This window comes from Mus caroli, chromosome 8 (assembly GCF_900094665.2).
Source record: "Mus caroli chromosome 8, CAROLI_EIJ_v1.1, whole genome shotgun sequence".
Taxonomy (NCBI): Eukaryota; Metazoa; Chordata; class Mammalia; order Rodentia; family Muridae; genus Mus; species Mus caroli.
In genome coordinates, this window is record NC_034577.1 from 51,243,596 (window position 1) to 51,261,805 (window position 18,210).

Consider the following 18,210-nt stretch of genomic DNA (forward strand, 5'->3'; position numbering starts at 1 on the left):
AGCTGGAAAGAACCCAGATGCCCCTCAACAGAGGAATGGATACAGAAAATGTGGTATATTTACACAATGGAGTACTACTCAGCTATTAAAAAAAATGAATTTATGAAATTCCTAGGCAAATGGATGGACCTGGAGGGCATAATCCTGAGTGAGGTAACACAATCACAAAGGAACTCACATAATAGGTATTCACTGATAAGTGGATATTAGCCCAGAAACTTAGGATACTCAAGATATAAGATACAATTTGCTAAATGCATGAAACTCAAGAAGAATGAAGACCAAAGTGTGGACACTTTGCCCCTTCTTAGAATTGGAAACAAAACACTCATGGAAGGAATTACAGAGACAAAGTTTGGAGTTGTGACAAAAGGATGGACCATCTAGAGACTGCCATATCCAGGGATCCATCCCATAATCAGCTTCCAAACACTGACACCATTGTACACACTAGAAAGATTTTGCTAAAAGGACCCATATATAGCTCTCTCTTGTGAGACTATGCCAGGGCCTAGCAAACACAGAAGTGGATGCTCACAGTCAGCTATTGAATGGATCACAGGGCCCCCAATGGAGGAGCTAGAGACAGTACCCAAGGAGCTAAAGTGATCTGCAACCCTATAGGTGGAACAACATTATGAACTAACCAGTACCCTGCAGCTCTTGACTCTAGCTGCATATGTATCAAAGGATGGCCTAGTTGACCATCACTGGAAAGAGAGGCCCATTGGACTTGCAAACTTTATATGCCCCAGTACAGGGGAATGCCAGGGCCAAAATGTGGGAATTCGTGGGTAGGGGAGTGGGGGGAGGGTATGGGGGACTTTTGGGATAGCACTGGAAATGTAAATGAGGAATATACCTAATAAAAATATTTTTTAAAAAAAAAGAAATTAGCTGTGATTAAGAAGAGACCAGCATCATTGAGTTGACATCTTCTGGGAAGTGGTTTTTTTTTGAGAGCACAAAGAGGCTGTGTTCCAGAGATAGCCAAGGTTTTACTCGTGCTGCAGCGGGACTTAGTAATGTGTAAGGGTCACCCAGGTGGTACTGGTTTTGAAGGCATGAAGGGGTCATGCAGAGCAGCTGAGGCTCGGCACTGTGAGAGGCCATGGAAGGCCATTGGTGACGGTGCAGCCTCAGTTGCAATTGACGGCCCAGGACTGAAGGGGTCATGCAGTGTTTTAGAGATGCCAGTATCATGAGATGACCACCAAGAGCAGCAGCAGTGGAGTACAGGGATCTGGAGCCTAGAGGACTATGCCTGTGCTACAAAGGGCATGGCTGGAGAAGTGACCCAAGCCCTTAGAGGAGCCCAGATGATAGTGAGTTGGATCACAGACATTGGATGGTTGGAGATTTTTGCTTTTGATTGTGACTGTGCCCTGATATTTTTCCCTCTTGAAGGAAGTTTTTTAGTGAAGCCCATAGTTAGAGACTTTGAATTTTAAAGTACTTTGTATTTTAAAAGATACTGGATATTTTAAAGGGATTGAACTTTTAATATGTAAAGACTGTGGGACTTTTAAAGTTATTTAGATCTTGGGGATGAATAAGAACTAAGGGTTGAGGTTTATTAGTGATGTGTTGGGGTGTCAAGTTGACAAGAGGTCAATTGCACTGACTAGTTTTGTGTCAACTTGACACAGCTGGAGTTATCACAGAGAAAGGAGCTTCAGTTGGGGAAGTGCCTACCTGAGATCCAGCTGTGGGGCATTAGCAGAATACCTATTACCTAGGTAATCTATATAGGTATGTCTATAGGTCAACTTAGATGATCTCTCATTGAGATTCCTTTTCAAAAGGATTCTAGATTGTGTCAAGTTGATAATTAAACTAAGCATCAGAAAATATAGACATGGAGTTACAGCAAAATAGTTACTTAAATTTATGTATACGTATCATTTTCAGCAAATTACACCCCAAATTATTAGCTACATCATGAATTTATTGTCTTCTAGTCTATGAAAGAAAAGCTTTGCAAGTTGATGTGCTTTATAAGAGACAATTTCTGGTAGCTGTATTTGGCAGAATTCAAGCTAACTAAACAAGATTAGCAGAATTCCGAATCATATGTTGTTTATTATGCTAATCAGGTTTCCATCACTGCCAAAATAACACAAATCAACAACTTCAAGGTAAATTTATCTTAGTTTGTCCTAGTTAGTGTTACTGCTGTGAACAGAAATCATGACCAAGGCAGTTCTTATGAGGACAACATTTAATTGGAGCTGGCTTACAGTTCATTATCATCAAGGTGGGAGCATGGCAGCATCTAGGCAGGCACGGTGCATGCAGAGCTGAGAGTTCTACATATTCATCTGAAGGCTGCTAGTCAAAGACTCCTCACTTCCAGACAAGCTAGGACTAGGGTATTATAGCCCATACCCACTATGACACACCTACTCCAACAAGGCAACATCTCCTAATAGTGCCACTCCCTGGATCAAGCATATACATACCATCTTAGAGTTCAGAGCTTTAATGATTCAGTTCACAGTTTATTGGCTTTGTTGCTTTGGGGCATAACAGAATAATTTATCATAGTGTGTTGAAGGACATTGCTCACTATATGGTGTTTAGGGGAAAAAGGAAGAGGAAAGCAAGGACTCCAATAGCTCCTTCTAGGGCACACCATGGCAATTATGTCCTATGCCGTGATGGTTTTACCATCCTCTAGTAGTAGCATAGACTGTCCACCAGTCTTTATTATACCAGCATTGGAGGACTTTGAAACTCATCTAAAACGGTGAGTTTTTTATTTAAGCTTTATTGTAAATGGTTCAGAAATGTTCAGAAAGTTAAGGGATTTTTAAAAAAATTTTCTTTAACCTTTAGCCATTGCATTGTTTCTTTTACAAACTGTTTGGGTTCAGCTACAGGTCTCTGTGCCCTATGTTCAATACTGGCAGAACAAAATGTCAACTTGATGTCTGGCTAGTGACAAGTATATTATGGAACTGATCTGTATAACTCATTTCCAGGCACCAATTTACATAGTAATTGTTTTAATGTCACCATATTCAATTTTCAGTGACTGCTTTTAGTCACTCCATTTTCTGTTCCAATCTTTCCATGTCAACTGGATTTGATAAAGTAATGATAACGGGCAATTTATATTGCCATTGACAGGTCTGAAAAACTAGTGTTGACTGCCATGCATGAGTATTTGAGTACAAAGGGGTTATCATTACTTGTTTACCCATTTACCCATATATTTATTTGATCATATGAATATTTTAAATAAAAACATGTTATTTGGAAAAACAAAAGCTTTTATGGTAATCTTTTTAGACTTGTACTATGAAACAGTAGAATGAGTACATGATCATCTGTGCATTTGCATATTCATGGTCAGTATGAAGGCAATGAGGGCTAGGTAAAGAGTAAAAATATGATGCTGATATTTTCTAAATTGTTATTGTATCTGAGAAAATGAGTGCCTGGTAAGTATTTTAAACACCGTTTTTCTTTAGGTCTTAAAGCCCAGGGATTGCTCCCTTTGCAGAACATTTCAGAAGGTCAGGAATAAATGTATGCAGTCCAACAGTAAGGCTACCCTGGTATTAGAACAGAGAGAGGCATGCTCAGAAGTGGGCACATTCAGATGTATTTTGGCAGTATATTTTAGAGAGAGAGAGTTTATGATTAGATTAACAAGGGAAGATAGAATATCAAAGAAACCAGAGGCAGTATAAAGCCATGAGAAATTTTCGAATGTGGTATCAGTTGTAAGTGATTGTTGGGAAAGACAAGATGAAAAGGTGAGGGAAGAGAAAGCAGGAAAGATTTTATCTCTCAAAATAGACAAGGTGGTTAAAAATAGAAGTGTCAGTGTAGCTGTTGCTTCTATCAAATCTCACAACATAGATTGGAAAATATACTGGGCATTTGTAGCATAAAAAGGAACCACACGTTTGTAAAGAACATTCTGGTGTCAGTGTGTTGGAACTGTGACTGGATAGGAAGCTGAAGAAGTCAACCCCAAGACAGACTTCAGTGTTGTGAACTGAAAGAAATATTGGATCAAGGGAAATAATAATAATGTGGAAGCTCTAATGCTATCATGCATGATTAGGCAAAAAGTGAAATAGTATTGAATATGAGATTAATATTGAGTTCTACACAGCTTCAGAGAATTATAAACAATCCTTTCTTACAGTGGGTTTCCTGATTTTCTTCTGATTATTGTCCCTCTCAAACCATAAGACCTAACAAACCCTTTGTTCTACAAGTTGTTTTAGTAATTTGTTTCATCATAGCAATACTATTATTAGAGCCATTGACTCTAAGTATCCTGACAGTCTGTGTATGGATTTAGGGCTATCTACTGGAACATGGACAATCTATCATGAGCCATATCCCTAGTGAAAACGGACTCTCCCTCCACAAGCAGCCACAAATATCAATAGTTCCAGTCAGTGCTGGTGGTTCATGAGCTGATGTCCCATCCATACTGGAATGAAGCCAGTCAATGATCATCGAAACCTGTGCAATCATCTTTATCTGGCGAGTGAAGCACAGCAAAGGCATAATGACCTCTTGTGTTCATGCTCTTACTTTTTGAAATTATACAACATGGCATCCTTTCTTCCTTTCCCTTTCTCTCATCAAACCTTCCCATACACCTTCTTTGCTCTCTTTCAAATTCATGGCCTCTTTTTCATTGTTATTGCTTGCATGTATATGTATGTGCATGCATATATGTCCCAAAACACAACCTGCCCAGTCTAAATAATTCTACCTAAATGTGTGTTTTCAGGCATCCTGATTGGACAACAAATTACTATGCTCTTCCCTGGAGGAGACTGTTCCTCCTGCTTGTAGCATGCCTTTGTTGCCTGTAGTTCTTTGTGTAGATTGGAGGCCTTGTATCTCCACCCCAACTCCTCTTTGTTGCTGTTCACTTTAGCAAGTATGTTGTTGTCTTTCTTCAGCTTATGATTAGACAGTCAAGCTTGTGAAAGTTTATGGTGTTGCTTCTGACATCACTAGGAGAAACAATCTCACAGCTAGTTCCCTGACTTGACCCTCTGGCTTATTTCCACTTCCTCTTTTGCAGTATTCCCTGAATTAAGGAATAGGAGTTGTTTTGTAGATGTATTTACTGGGCCTCTGTTTTTAAGAGGCTGCCTTCACTGTGCCTTTTACTATTATTTCCTTGGATACAGTGAGACAGGTTTCTTTTACTGCTGTCAATATTCTGTTTGTTTGATTTGTAGCAGACACATAGTCCTTATGCTCACAGATAGTAACTAGCACAGTAGGGATTTTAAACATGGAAGCTGCTCTCTTCAAAGGAAGAGATTTATCACCTGTTTTCTGCCTGGAAGGCTAGGATTGTATATGGTTAATAGCCTGGTGACTGGTGCTCTATCTATTGACCAGACCACACTGAGCTCCTCCAGACTCTTATGTTTAAATCAGTCATCCTCAGACCCTTATCATGAGCCAGGTTTCTCAGTCAATCTACAGAAACCATCTTTATGAAAGCGGTCACATGTATTGTGCTTACATTTGCCGGAAATAAACTACCCTCTCTCAGACTCTTGAAGTTTGAACCAAACTGGCTACTAAGTCCTACTAATCCTGACATTTTTCTTGCCTCATGAAGATCAGTACTCTACAGGCCATTCACATTTATATTCCTTGAAATTTTGATTTTTTGATGTTTAAGTGTCATATTTTTCAATAAATCTGAGATATTTTCCCTTATTAACCATATTTTTAAAAAATATTTTATCTGCTTTTTATTCTCTGTTTTGTCCATCAAGAAGACTCCCTCCATAAATTCTCAAATACTTGGTTGGGTCATGAATTCATCCAAGTTGTTATTTGATCTTCTTCAGAGTATTTTTCTGTGTTTTGAAATAACCTCTATTTTTATTAAGCTTCAGCATTTCTTTATAGCATAACTTCTAGACTTCTGTTAAGATGCTTTAAGACTTTTTTTAAACTTAGTTATTTTTCTTTTGGTTCTTCTCTATAGCTGTAATTTCTGTTTAATCATTAGTGTTTTCCATTTAATGACATTCTACGACATTCTTTCTTATTTTGTTGGTAATTTTTTTTTTCGAGACAGGGTTTCTCTGTATAGCCCTGGCTGTCCTGTAACTCACTTTGTAGACCAGGCTGGCTTCGAACTCAGAAATCCGCTTGTCTCTGCTTCCCAAGAGCTGGGATTAAAGGTGTGCACTACTACTACCCCGCTATTGGTAACTTTTTGTTTTAGTTTTGCCATTATATTGAAAGTGAGTGGTTTAAAGTATTTATTTGTTACAACTTCTACTATCTCTTATGGCAAATTTATATATTTTTGACTGTATGTGTTCTTATTATATTAGTATACATATTAATGTGTGTGTACATGTGCGTATGTTTGTGCATGTGCATGAACATGAACTTGATCCATGTATAGGCATAATTCACCATATTTATTTTGAGGCAGGTATCTCCCTAAACTTTGACTTGTACAATTCAGCCAGAGTGATTGGCAAAGAAGCCCGAGGGCAACCTCACTCCTGTCTCCTTCCCATCACTGAAGTTACAAATACAGGTTCTGTGTGAGTTCTGGTGATCTGAACTCAGGTATTCATGCTTGTGTAGAATGCATTTCACTGATTGGTCTATTTCCCTATTACCACATAGTATGATATTCTCTCTCTCTCTCTCTCTCTCTGTGTGTGTGTGTGTGTGTGCATATGTCATATGTGTGTATGTAAACCATACTTTATTGTTTTGATTTTCTCTGGGTCTCTGTGCATCACAGAATGTTGGAATCTAGACATATTAATATCATATTACAAAAGATAATGTTTCTACACACACCAAGTTTGTTATTAGAATTCCTTGTTTAATTCTTAATAATTGACCTGATTATTTTAGGGAAGTCTATATCTTTCCAATAGAGTCTTGTGGTCCTAGTGTTGATAACCAGAAGGGATTGCTTCAATATTTCTACACTTAAAAGGTTTTTTTCCCCCTTTCCAGGCCATACTCAGTTTGTAGTTTCAATAAACCCTTCTTGGTTGCTTGCTTATTTTTATTAATATAATATCTTGGAATCTTGGAATTTATATCATTCTACAGATGAAGTCATTAAAATGATGTCTCTTTTGAAGACATATAGTATATTTTTATTGTATTCTTTTCCATCCTCCAGCTCCACCCTACCGCTCTGTCTTTACACAACATCATGTGTTTTTTCATGCTAAAAACACACAAACATAAAAACAAGCATAAAAGTCAAAATAGTAATAATAATAATAATAATAATAAACATAGAGTTCAATTTGATTTATCAACTACCAACTAGTCCCCAGCAAGAGGCCACCTCTGGATTAATTGATATAGCCAAGTTTGGACATATGTACTTAATTTAGGACTCTTCCCGGACCTCTGGTTCTTTACTTCCTTCCTGACAAATAATGTCTACAGACATTGCTACATCGTTGTGGAAAAAAAAAAAAAAAAAAAACAACTGGCTGCCTTCCAAGTGGTTTCCAATCTCTAGTCTTCCTCAGAGTATACTGAGATGTTACAATTTTCTGCTATGTTTAGAAAAAGCTGCTTTCTTTGGGGAGAGCATGAACACAAATTATTGGATCGTATGCATCCTGAAGAAGCAGGGTTCTTCAGAGGAAGTAGGGGTGGCGGCATGCCAGGATCCCAAGGCTGACACTGTTTCCTTAAGAATAACAAAAGTTTCTCAGACCCACATTTGTTATGTGTAAGTTATATTCTTTAGCACTGCTTTTACTTTGTAAAAAATTCTGGAGTGAGTAAAATTAAATAGTGAATTTAGAGTTATGATTGCTACTTTAACATTTATAGAAAAAAATCAATTTCTTCTCTGCAGTTTGGAAACTTCACTTAGAATTGTCTACACAGCCCAGGTTGACCTCCAACCCTTTAGCTCTGTCCTTAGGTTCTCAAACGTTAGGATCACAGGCAAGTGCAGCCATGCCTGACATCTATGCTGTTTTCTTTGCAGAATTCAAAATGGGACTCTATTTCTCACAGCCACACATATTTTTTAGTATTTTATTTGATTCTTACCATAAATTCACAAAAAGTTCAAAATTCAATAGATATAGGAGTGAAGCTGCTAGGTTTGCTCGTTTGCTTGTTTATTTTGTGTACCCAGATTTCCCACTGACAGGCTTCTCCTCAGCCTTATTTCACTTTTCAAAGACTCTGTTTCATGATCTGTCATTCACGCTGAGGGCTGAATGCCTGACAGGTAGTCAGCTGTTGTCTCTCACAGCAAATGATTGCTCTCTCCATAGTCATACTTAGAGTGACAAAACCTCTTACCTATTTCTCAGTCTTAAGTCAGAAGATGAGGAGAATGTTCACAAATGTGTTATTGTAGTGATTTCATTATCAATCTATATCTTGACTTACAGAAACACAATTATGGACTGATGTGTATACTGTCTGTCGTATCTATACACAATAATACAGCTCTACTCAGTATGGGAAGCAGGCACATTTCAGTTCTGAGGGTTCACTTTTATTTGTTGAAATTGACCATTCATTCCTTTCATTCCTTTACTTCTTTATTTATAACCTTTATTGATATTTTTAATTTAACAATGTTTTGAAATGTTTTTAATTTGAATATCATTTGATTAAAAAAACATATTTTCTACTTTCCGCTCTGACAGTATCACACCCGACTGGAGGACAGGAAGAGGAATCCTATTGTACTATGATGCTGAGTTTACTTGTGAGCTTACTGAATGAAGGTGATTAATGAACTTCACATGCATGCCACCCTAAGAACATTAAAAAAAGAGTCACTGTTACCAGCCATAATGTGCTGAAATCTGTTAAAATTAGAAATAGAAAATATTATTCTTGGCAAACTTTTGGCTACTTATATCCAAACATTTCTGTGAATGCGTTTTAGCATTAAAAAGTCAAACCTATTAAATCACTTTTTAAATATATATTTAAAATAAATATTTTAAGCATATTCACTAAATCTTAATTAAAAGTTGAACACATATCTATTATTTCTTAAAGCAAATTAACCCACTAATTTAATTATATAATGGCAATTCAAATTTAGAGTTAGAATTAATTTATTTTTCATGTCATACATTTTATGTAAATGAAAATAAGCAAGGTAAATAGTAAATAGAGAGGAATTTAATAAAGCATCATCATTAGAAACAAACAATAAACAATTAACTAAAAACCCTTAGTAGATTATGCTACAAATGATTGGCAGACCTGGTCTCAGTTTGAAAAATCTTAATCTGTAGCCAGGGAAATAAAGGAAGGCTGCATCCGTAGTGTAATAGAAAAATAAAAGTTCAGATAGAAAAACAAACTTTTCAACTTCATTATATAGACTGTGGAAATCAAGTCGGTTGGATATTACACCCTTTTTTAGTAGATAAGGATGTTTAGACTATAGAATATTAAACAGTCAGAAGTTTAAGCTAAGTTCTGACTATGCTCACAAACTCTCTTTGTTATCTGTAGAAGGGGCATACTGTGCTCTTTATCAGGGGAGGAGAATCCTTTCCTAACAAATGTTCCAATAGGCAAGGCACAACGAGATGAATACACTGGCTCTTTGTGAGCCTTATCAGATAATATTCCAGCACAAATACAAACAACTGTGATTAGGAATGTGAACGTACCATGCCTGGCCTACCTATATTTCCTGATGTGGGCCATTCTTGCAGGCAGAAACCTGTCCTTGTATTCTGAACTTTGAGCGCAACACCTTCATATCTGTAGCTGCCTCATATCAAAGAAGCTCGTGCCATGGAGGCCAGATGTCCCTCATCCTGGAGCTCAGTACTACATTTTATATTTGACTCACATCTGAGAACATTTCTCATCAACAGAATTGCAATATTAAAGGCAATATTTTAATAGAAAATGACTTTTGGGACAATCTCTCAAATGCTTCTGAAACTGTCCAGATAGCATGAGTATGATATACTTGTGTGAAATCACTGTAATACTACTAAATTCAATCATATGGTCCAAGAGCTGAACAGTGCTCCTGCATTTTCTCAGGAGATGAGATATCACTGAGTTTGCTCCTAATACTCCATATTACATTTATTGTCAAAGCCATGAAGCTAAAACTATTCATAGCTAGGGAAACTCAGTTGTATGAAATAAGATAACAAAATGGAAAAGCCACGAAGCAGGGTAAGACAATTGTAATTTTAAAATGTCCTAGATACTCAGCCACCTTACAAGTACCAAACCTCATGTAAGAAACACATTCATGGAAATTTGTATAAAAACCTGTATTTCAACATTTTTAATGCATTAAAAGTACTTAAAATAGCAATCGCTTATTTATATGAGTCTGATGCAGTCATATAATTCCCTTATTTGAGACATTTATTTATTTATTTATTTATTTATTTATTTTTATGTCACTTTATTTCATGTATTTCTTTCTCTGGGAAACAGATGAATGTTATTGAGAAAGAGTGTTAAAACTCTGGTTAGTTGGCTCAGCAGGTAAAGGCTCTTACAGTCAAGCCTGACACTGAAGTTAGATTCTTTGGGACTCATTTAGTGCAAAGAGAGACTTGAGATCTTCTCTGCATTCCATAAATTACCCTTGACTTCTACAAGTTCCCAGTGGCATATACACACCCCATTCCCTACCTCAAACACAAACATATGTACATACACATATACAAAATAAAAAATAACTGAAAGATTAGGAAAGATTTTGTGTCTATCCAGTTACAGGTACTACGGGAGTGGCAGGTGCTTAATAAAAGGGTCCTCTGTATCCACCAGTGGGCGTGGGCATTTCATAAAAAAAGTACCTATGTATCCACTAGTGGGCATGGGCATTTCAGAATAAAGGTCCCTATATATCTATCAGTGGGCATGGGCATTTCAGAATAAAGTCCCTATGTATCTATCAGTGGCCATGGGCATTTTAGAATAAATGTCCCTATGTATCTATCAGTGGGCATGGGCATTTCAAGAGAGCCAATGCCTCTCCTTTTACATTTATTTTTTCTCATACACTAATTATGTTATGCTCTGAATCATGTTAATGATAATAACAGTTAGACTTGACTATGCCAAGGATGGGACACTTGCTCATGCATCCCTCAATCCTTCATTACCACTTAAATATTTATGTAGAAATTTAGCAAAGCATTTTTCTATATAGACCAATCTTCCATAATTTATACATGTCTTCATATTATATATTATGAATTCACATAAACACCTTAAATTTTTTACTTTCCTAATTGTACATTAAATAAGATGTTGTAAATACTACAAAACACATATGTGACATGCCAGATAGATGTCTAAATAGGAAGGTAAGACACCATATTCTGGTGGCGAAAACTTAAAATGTGTTATTATGAAGTCAACCCTTAAGATAGCTAGTAAAAGGACATCTGTAAAACAAACACCTTCATATCTTATCACCATCATATCTAATAAAATAAGAAAAGAAGATAAAAAGAAAGATTCTACACAATGAGGCAGCAGACATGATAAAGAGGTGGGTAGTTAAAAATATACAGATTGTATAGGTTATAACTTGAAGACATACAGATTTATAGTATGGAAAAACTAGAGAAAGGTGATAATATAAAAGCACAGATATTATAAACTGTCTGCAAAACAGGGAGATGATAAAAAATGGAAAAAGAAATTTAAAAATTTTAAATGAAAAAAATCTTGACATAATTTAATTGCCAGGATATAAGTACAGCTCATCAAATTATTGCCCATTGTCATTTGACTTTAGTTCATGCATGGTTCTAAGATGAGTCTATTATTGTCTATGACATATGCAACCAAAGACAGCTGTTAGCTTTGAGACTAGTGAGAACTAATGAAGCAAGGGAAATAAAAGGAATTAGCCATGTGGTCTGATATTTCTAAAGTAGCTGGTAGTGAATATTCTTCAGTGTAAGCAATAGTGTACACTAATCATAGCAAACCAACTAGAACAGAAGCTAGAAAAATGAGCTTGAGAAGAGGTCCACAGATCAGCAGTGCATACCAGAAGCATACAAATTCTGAACTTGTGAATTAGAATCAAGAGTAAGCTGAAGACAACCCTTCAACGTAATATTTTCACAATAATTTTAAAGCCCAGAGGAAAAAAAAAACGAAAGAAAACGAAAGAACTTGAACCCTTTCCTTCTGGGACTGTGAGACTGTACAACATTTCTGTAAACTATTTTGTTTCACACTCACACAAATCTTGCATCCCACTTTACAGACTGAATCAACATAAACAAAGTATGGTCAGTTAACTGCAGAATAGTTACATGAATAACACTGAAATATGTGTTGAATTGATTCTGTAATATCTAGGGTCATCTGCATAGAACATTTGACAGTGTTACTGTCAAATCCATCCACTCAAGAAGCACAGGGAAACTGGAAGCACGGATTTTCAGCAGTGTGGGTTCTGCAAGGATATAGCTTGTGTTTTCTTGCAAGTGAGACTCTGACAAAGTCAGGGAGCAGCAGGGTCCACTTGTTGCCCTTTTGAGAATCAGATATGGACTGAAATCCAGCTAAGCTGTCATCCTGGTCATCGCTGAACACCGTTCTGATATAGTCTCTGCTAGTGTTTGCTTTGACTTTTTGTTTGATATCATTTTACTCCATGGCATTTGGCCCTTTTCAGGATCCAGGTTCAGTTTCCTTCCTTAACATTTAGAATAATATTTTTTTGGTAATCTAAATTCAGTGGATGTAATAAAAATTTGAAAATAGTTTTTTTTTTTTTGTTTTTTGGTTTTTTTATTCCAAGATTGGGGTGACACAAAAATCATGCTCTGAAAAGCTCAGTCTGTCAATTTCCCTCTGGTCCTATTTCTGACTGCAACACTTTCCACTGGAAGGTACCTTAGTAGGTTGGAAATTTGGGGGGAGAAAGGAGATAAAAGAAAGTTTTTTTTTTTTTTTTTTTTTTTTTTTTTTTTTTTTTTGGTTTTTCGAGACAGGGTTTCTCTTTATAGCTCTGGCTGTCCTGGAGCTCACTTTGTAGACCAGGCTGGCCTCGAACTCAGAAATCCGCCTGCCTCTGCCTCCCGAGTGCTGGGATTAAAGGCGTGTGCCACCACGCCCAGCAAGAAATTATTGTCTGAACATATTTATGATGCCAAAAGTGCAGTTTAATCTTCAATAGAGGAACATTAGATATTATAATGTCTCATACAAAGAAAGGGTTTTGGTCAGTGGGAACCACTACAGATAATTGTTGACAATCTGGGCATCGTTTATATGAATAAAAGGCCAAGGACTGTATATAGAATTTTCTGTTAGCTCTTCACATTAATCCTACCTATACTGAAGGATATTAGAAAATATAATTTAACACACATTCTGATGGCAAAGGCAGTAATTCCTATTTTTGACAAATAAAATAAAAAAGTAGTGGTGCATATAAAACTATAGCCCTAATGCATAAGATATTTTCTTATATACAGGTTAATTATCAAATGCTGAGTTTTACTTAAATACAATTCTCACTTAATTTATGGCTCTAATCTTTAATTCTTTTGTAGTTTCTCTTATTTTTGTTGGCTCTCTCCATAACTCCCTCTTTCCTACCCTCTGTCTCTCCCTTCTCTCCTTCCCTTCCTCCCTCTCCATACCCCTCTCTTATAAGTGTGTCTGAAAGGATATTGAGGTGGGAGTCACCAGTGGAGTTGAATCCTTGTTAAGGTGTTGGAAATTCTATTCACTTCCCAAGCTGTGACATTCTTTTGGCTTTGTTTAAGCCATCAGAAAACCACAAGAGATTAGATGGCCTGACCCCAATAAAATTAACAATTTATGGATTATGTAGAGGTTGGGAAAGGGAGGTAGATTCCAGAGGGTAACATGCAGCACCATTCTTAGTTTAATTTATACTGTATTTAGCTATAGTTCAATAAACATAACTCAGTGTCATTTGTAAAACCACAAGCATTTCACAAAGTGACAGGAAATTGAAAAAGGAACTATGACCATGTAATCGCTCATTTTAATCATTCTTTATGGGGATAATAGGTCAAGGATCCTAAGTAAAGCTGCCTGAGAAATCATTCCATTGAAGGTTCATATCCAGAGACAGTTCTGGTGACATCAACAACCAGGATAAAAAAAAAATTATCTCCAATCTATAATGACAAAGAAAAAGTATGGATATCTTCTTTAAAACATTTTTTAAATGAAGATAATACAAGTAATGAAAATGTATTATTTTTCAGATTCTGTGTTATAGTTTAGATTCAAAATATGTGTCTCAGGCTAATGCATCAATCACTTGATCTCCAGTGGTGGTGTTGTTTCCTGATGTCTTCTAAACTCTAGGAGGTAGGGTTTAGGTAGAAGAAATGAAAGTGGCCCTTACACTTTACCTCCTGGTTCAATTTCCTGCTCAATCTCTAATTGGGGGTCACTTAGATGTGTGTATGTCCCTGCTGGTAAGATGCACACATGTACTTGCCTGAAGAGACCCATTCTGATTCATCTATAGCTGCAGGCTGCCCTTTTGGGCAGATCTCTTTCTGTTGTCCTAAGCTAAATCACCTCAAACCTGGCCAAATAAAGCGTTCCCCTTAGTTTATTTTTTTCTTTTGTTTTTTATTATCCTTTTAAAAAAATTACAACAATGAGAAGGTAACCAATGCAGCTGACATTCTTTCAGAATTTATAAACTTATTTAACTTTAATTTCACATACTTAAAATTACAAAACATGAAAATTTCAATCAAAATGATTAATGTGGTATGCTGATTACATATATCACGGTAATATGCATTTAATAATTACACAGAACAATCAAGGAGACAAACATACTTAGCATGCTTGTACTCACTTGGCATGGCGTATGTCTGGCAGAGACCTCTCTAGAGCAATATTGTTGCTGACAAAAATGTTGAAGCCGTTTTCCCTGTAAGCTGAGTCATCACGGTCCTCTTCAGTAAGTGGGTATGGTTTTCCATGTTCACCTTTCCCTACGAAGAAAGGAAAAGAAATTAGGTTTTCATCTGAAAGAAAATCCAGTTCATATTCCAGAACAGAGAGTCAACAGATAACGGAAAATGAAAATGTGAAATTTATACACACTGGCATATTTTTAGCCTTAAAGAAAAGTTTAAAATGCAACATACACAGAAAAACTATTGAATTGAAATCTTTTATATTAAACAAATAAAACAATACCCCAAAGACAAATATTTCATTTTTCTTATATGTGTTACTTAGATATTAATTATTATATATGTATGTAAGTGTACCTGCATGTGGATGCTGGAAGCTGGTATCAATATTACTACCCCACCTTAAACACTAATGTGATTTCTCTAGTGGAGCCTACCTCACATACATCAAACATGCACACATGTAGGCATTACACACATATATGTGTCTACTTTTAAGCAAAGACCATACTAAAATGTGCACTACAAACAGACATATGCATAAAACTTCAGGGCACTAGTGGAAATACTGTTTAGTATCTTTCTTCATTTGTACATTAGCTTAGGCACACTTAATGATTTACATGTTATTCAACTGAAACTGAAAACGCAGTAAAACTAACATTTAGCATTTAAAAAAGACATTTATCGCTTACTCTATACTTTTTAAAGGCTAAAGTGTGTCAATCTTGTAATATGGGCTATTTAACAAAATAACTAATGGATTGCATTTTGGGTACATTGAGTTTATTAGTTCTTTTATATGCAATTCCGTGGTTACACATTTTCTTATTTGTTAAAACCTTATTATAATGAATTGCAAATAAAAAAAAAAAATCACACAATAAAATTAACCAGCCCCGAAGTCTATACATCTCAATGAAAGCCTGAATTAGAATAGCCATTCAGAAACTATGGAGATTCAGATTGGATTTTACATTTTCAACATCCAATATATTTTATCATCCCCATGGCAGTCTCCCTCTCTTCCCAGGTCTTTGTTTAACACAGTCTCTCCCTGACTCCCACTTCCCCGAGAAGGGGAGGGCCCATGGGTATCAACCCACCCTGGCACATGAAGTCTCCAGGGCTAGGCAAAGTATCCCCTCCCACTGAGGCCAGACAAGGCAGCCCAGTTTATGGAACACATTCAACATACCGATAACAGCTTTAGGAACGGGCACACCCTATCCCCGGTTGTTGGGAGACCCACATAAAAATCAAGCTACACATCTACTACAGATATGCGGAGGGAGGAGAGGCTAGGTCCAGCCCATGCAGCTGCTTTCTACCTATCTCTGTACCTTCTCTGGAACAGTTGATCTAGACACTCAACTGAGAGGACCGCAGGCGCTCAATCGCATAGCATAGCACCTGTACTTCTTTTCCACATAAAGAAGGTATCTAGGTAGTCTTAGCCTCCAGTCAATCACCTTCCCTTCCTGAATATTCTCACCCCCAATCCTCCATAAATATATCATCCCTGGTTCACCCCGTTGTATAAAGTATACACATTCTCTACCCCAAATAGAGCAATATGAAAACGCAAGGACAGTCTTCGAGAGCTGCTTCATTAAAAATTGCCACATGGAAAGCCTTCCCCAAAGGGAGCGGCACCTAAGGCTTCCAAAGGTTTTTCTCTCTACTTGGCCCTTCCTCCCAATAGGACTGGACACAGCCTGTCTTGGGCTCCACTTTCCCCTTCCTGCCTGGCATGCCAAATCCTAGAAGGGAAACAGGTACCATGGACCCCGTTCCTGACTTCCTCTTCAGGTAGTGCATAGGACGTGGCTGGTTAACCAGAAAGGAGTCCTGGAACGGCATATGTTGTCCCATATCCCATTTTGCCCTTCTGGTCCAGCATGCAGCAGTGGCTGACTCCCGAAGAGAAACGGTCTCTGCCCACCCTGTTCTGGCTTTCGCTCTGCCTTCTCTGGGCCAGCATGTCAACACTGTCTGGACAAGCCCAGTAGAGAGGCAGAATACAGTACCACAGAGGAACTTGTTTATATGGAGCAATTATTTCTGAAGCACTTTTTCCTTGAATCTCGTCGGGATTTCATATGACTTCACTTATTTTACTCGTGTGTGTGTGTGTGTGTGTGTGTGTGTTAAATACATATGTATTTATACAGTTGTACTCTATGCCATAGCTTTCCTGCCAGTATATTATTCTAAACGTACCATGTTGGTTTTTATACTTTCTTGCTAACTGCTCACTTTTAAAACTCATTGTATCTCATAGAGTTTTAAGAGTCCAAGTCTTAGTGGTGGCACATGGCTTTAACACTAGCACTTGGGAGGCAGACATAGGCATATTTCTGAGCTTGAGGCCAGCCTGGTCTACAGAGTGAGTTCCAGGACAGCCAGGGCTACACAGAGAAACCTTGTCTCAAAAACCAATTATTATGTATATATTAAAACAAAGAGTCCAAGTCCTTTTTTTCCAAACAACACAGTATTTTTTTTTGTTTATACAATAGAAGCTCTTGAATGAAATACAGATTTTCATTTAATTCTATAACATAATAAATAACATGGCTTCTATAAGCATTTGCTCCCTGACTTAAAAGTACTACAAATTTAAGTCTGGATATATATTTTTAAGTGTGTATAGGTATGCGATTATATTATTATAGGCATGATTTTATTTTAATAGAGAATCCTCTGCTATGTTAAAATATTACTTTGTATTAATAGAATATTACATTTTAAATTCTTTGAAGAATTTTGTATTTTTCAACTTTATTACTCTGTTTTGCAACTTGGTTGATTGTTGTTTGTTTTTGTTGTTGTTTTGGGCTTGGGAAACTGAGTTTCTAGATCAAGGTATACTCCAAAAATAAGAAGAGAAGGCATTCTTTTTAACTTCTTCAATCAGGATTTAGACAGTTCCTTTAGTATATATGATATCCACATCAAGCAGGGGCATAAGACGAAAATATACCTTTAAGAACACAATGAAGGTAACATCCATGTGGCTCTGTAGCAGATCTCTACCACTGTATTACTGGAATGGAAGAACTGACAACTAGTCTTGGTCCTAGGTGGGTAGAGTCAGAAGTAGCCAAGGTTCAAAGTCATTATCTGGTACACAAGAAGTTTGAGTCTAGTCTTTACTAGAGACCTTGCCTCAAAAAAAAAAAAAAAAAAAAAAAGCCACAAAACAAAAAACACCTCTCTCCACCTCCATCCCCAATACAAAATAGAATCCTTATATTTAGACTCTCTCCATTTTAGTATTTGGGAAAATGTCCTGTAATTA

General features: G+C 36.8%; 1 protein-coding gene across 1 annotated transcript in view; it reads right to left on the bottom strand.

Annotated features, from left to right (window-relative positions):
• Galntl6 (polypeptide N-acetylgalactosaminyltransferase like 6) overlaps nucleotides 1–18,210 on the bottom strand; it is a 1,053,895-nt gene that overhangs the window by 613,263 nt on the left and 422,422 nt on the right. The window contains exon 4 of the mRNA XM_021169756.2: nucleotides 14,843–14,981. Coding sequence (XP_021025415.2) covers nucleotides 14,843–14,981 — 139 coding nt within the window. The remainder of the gene's footprint in view (nucleotides 1–14,842; nucleotides 14,982–18,210) is intronic.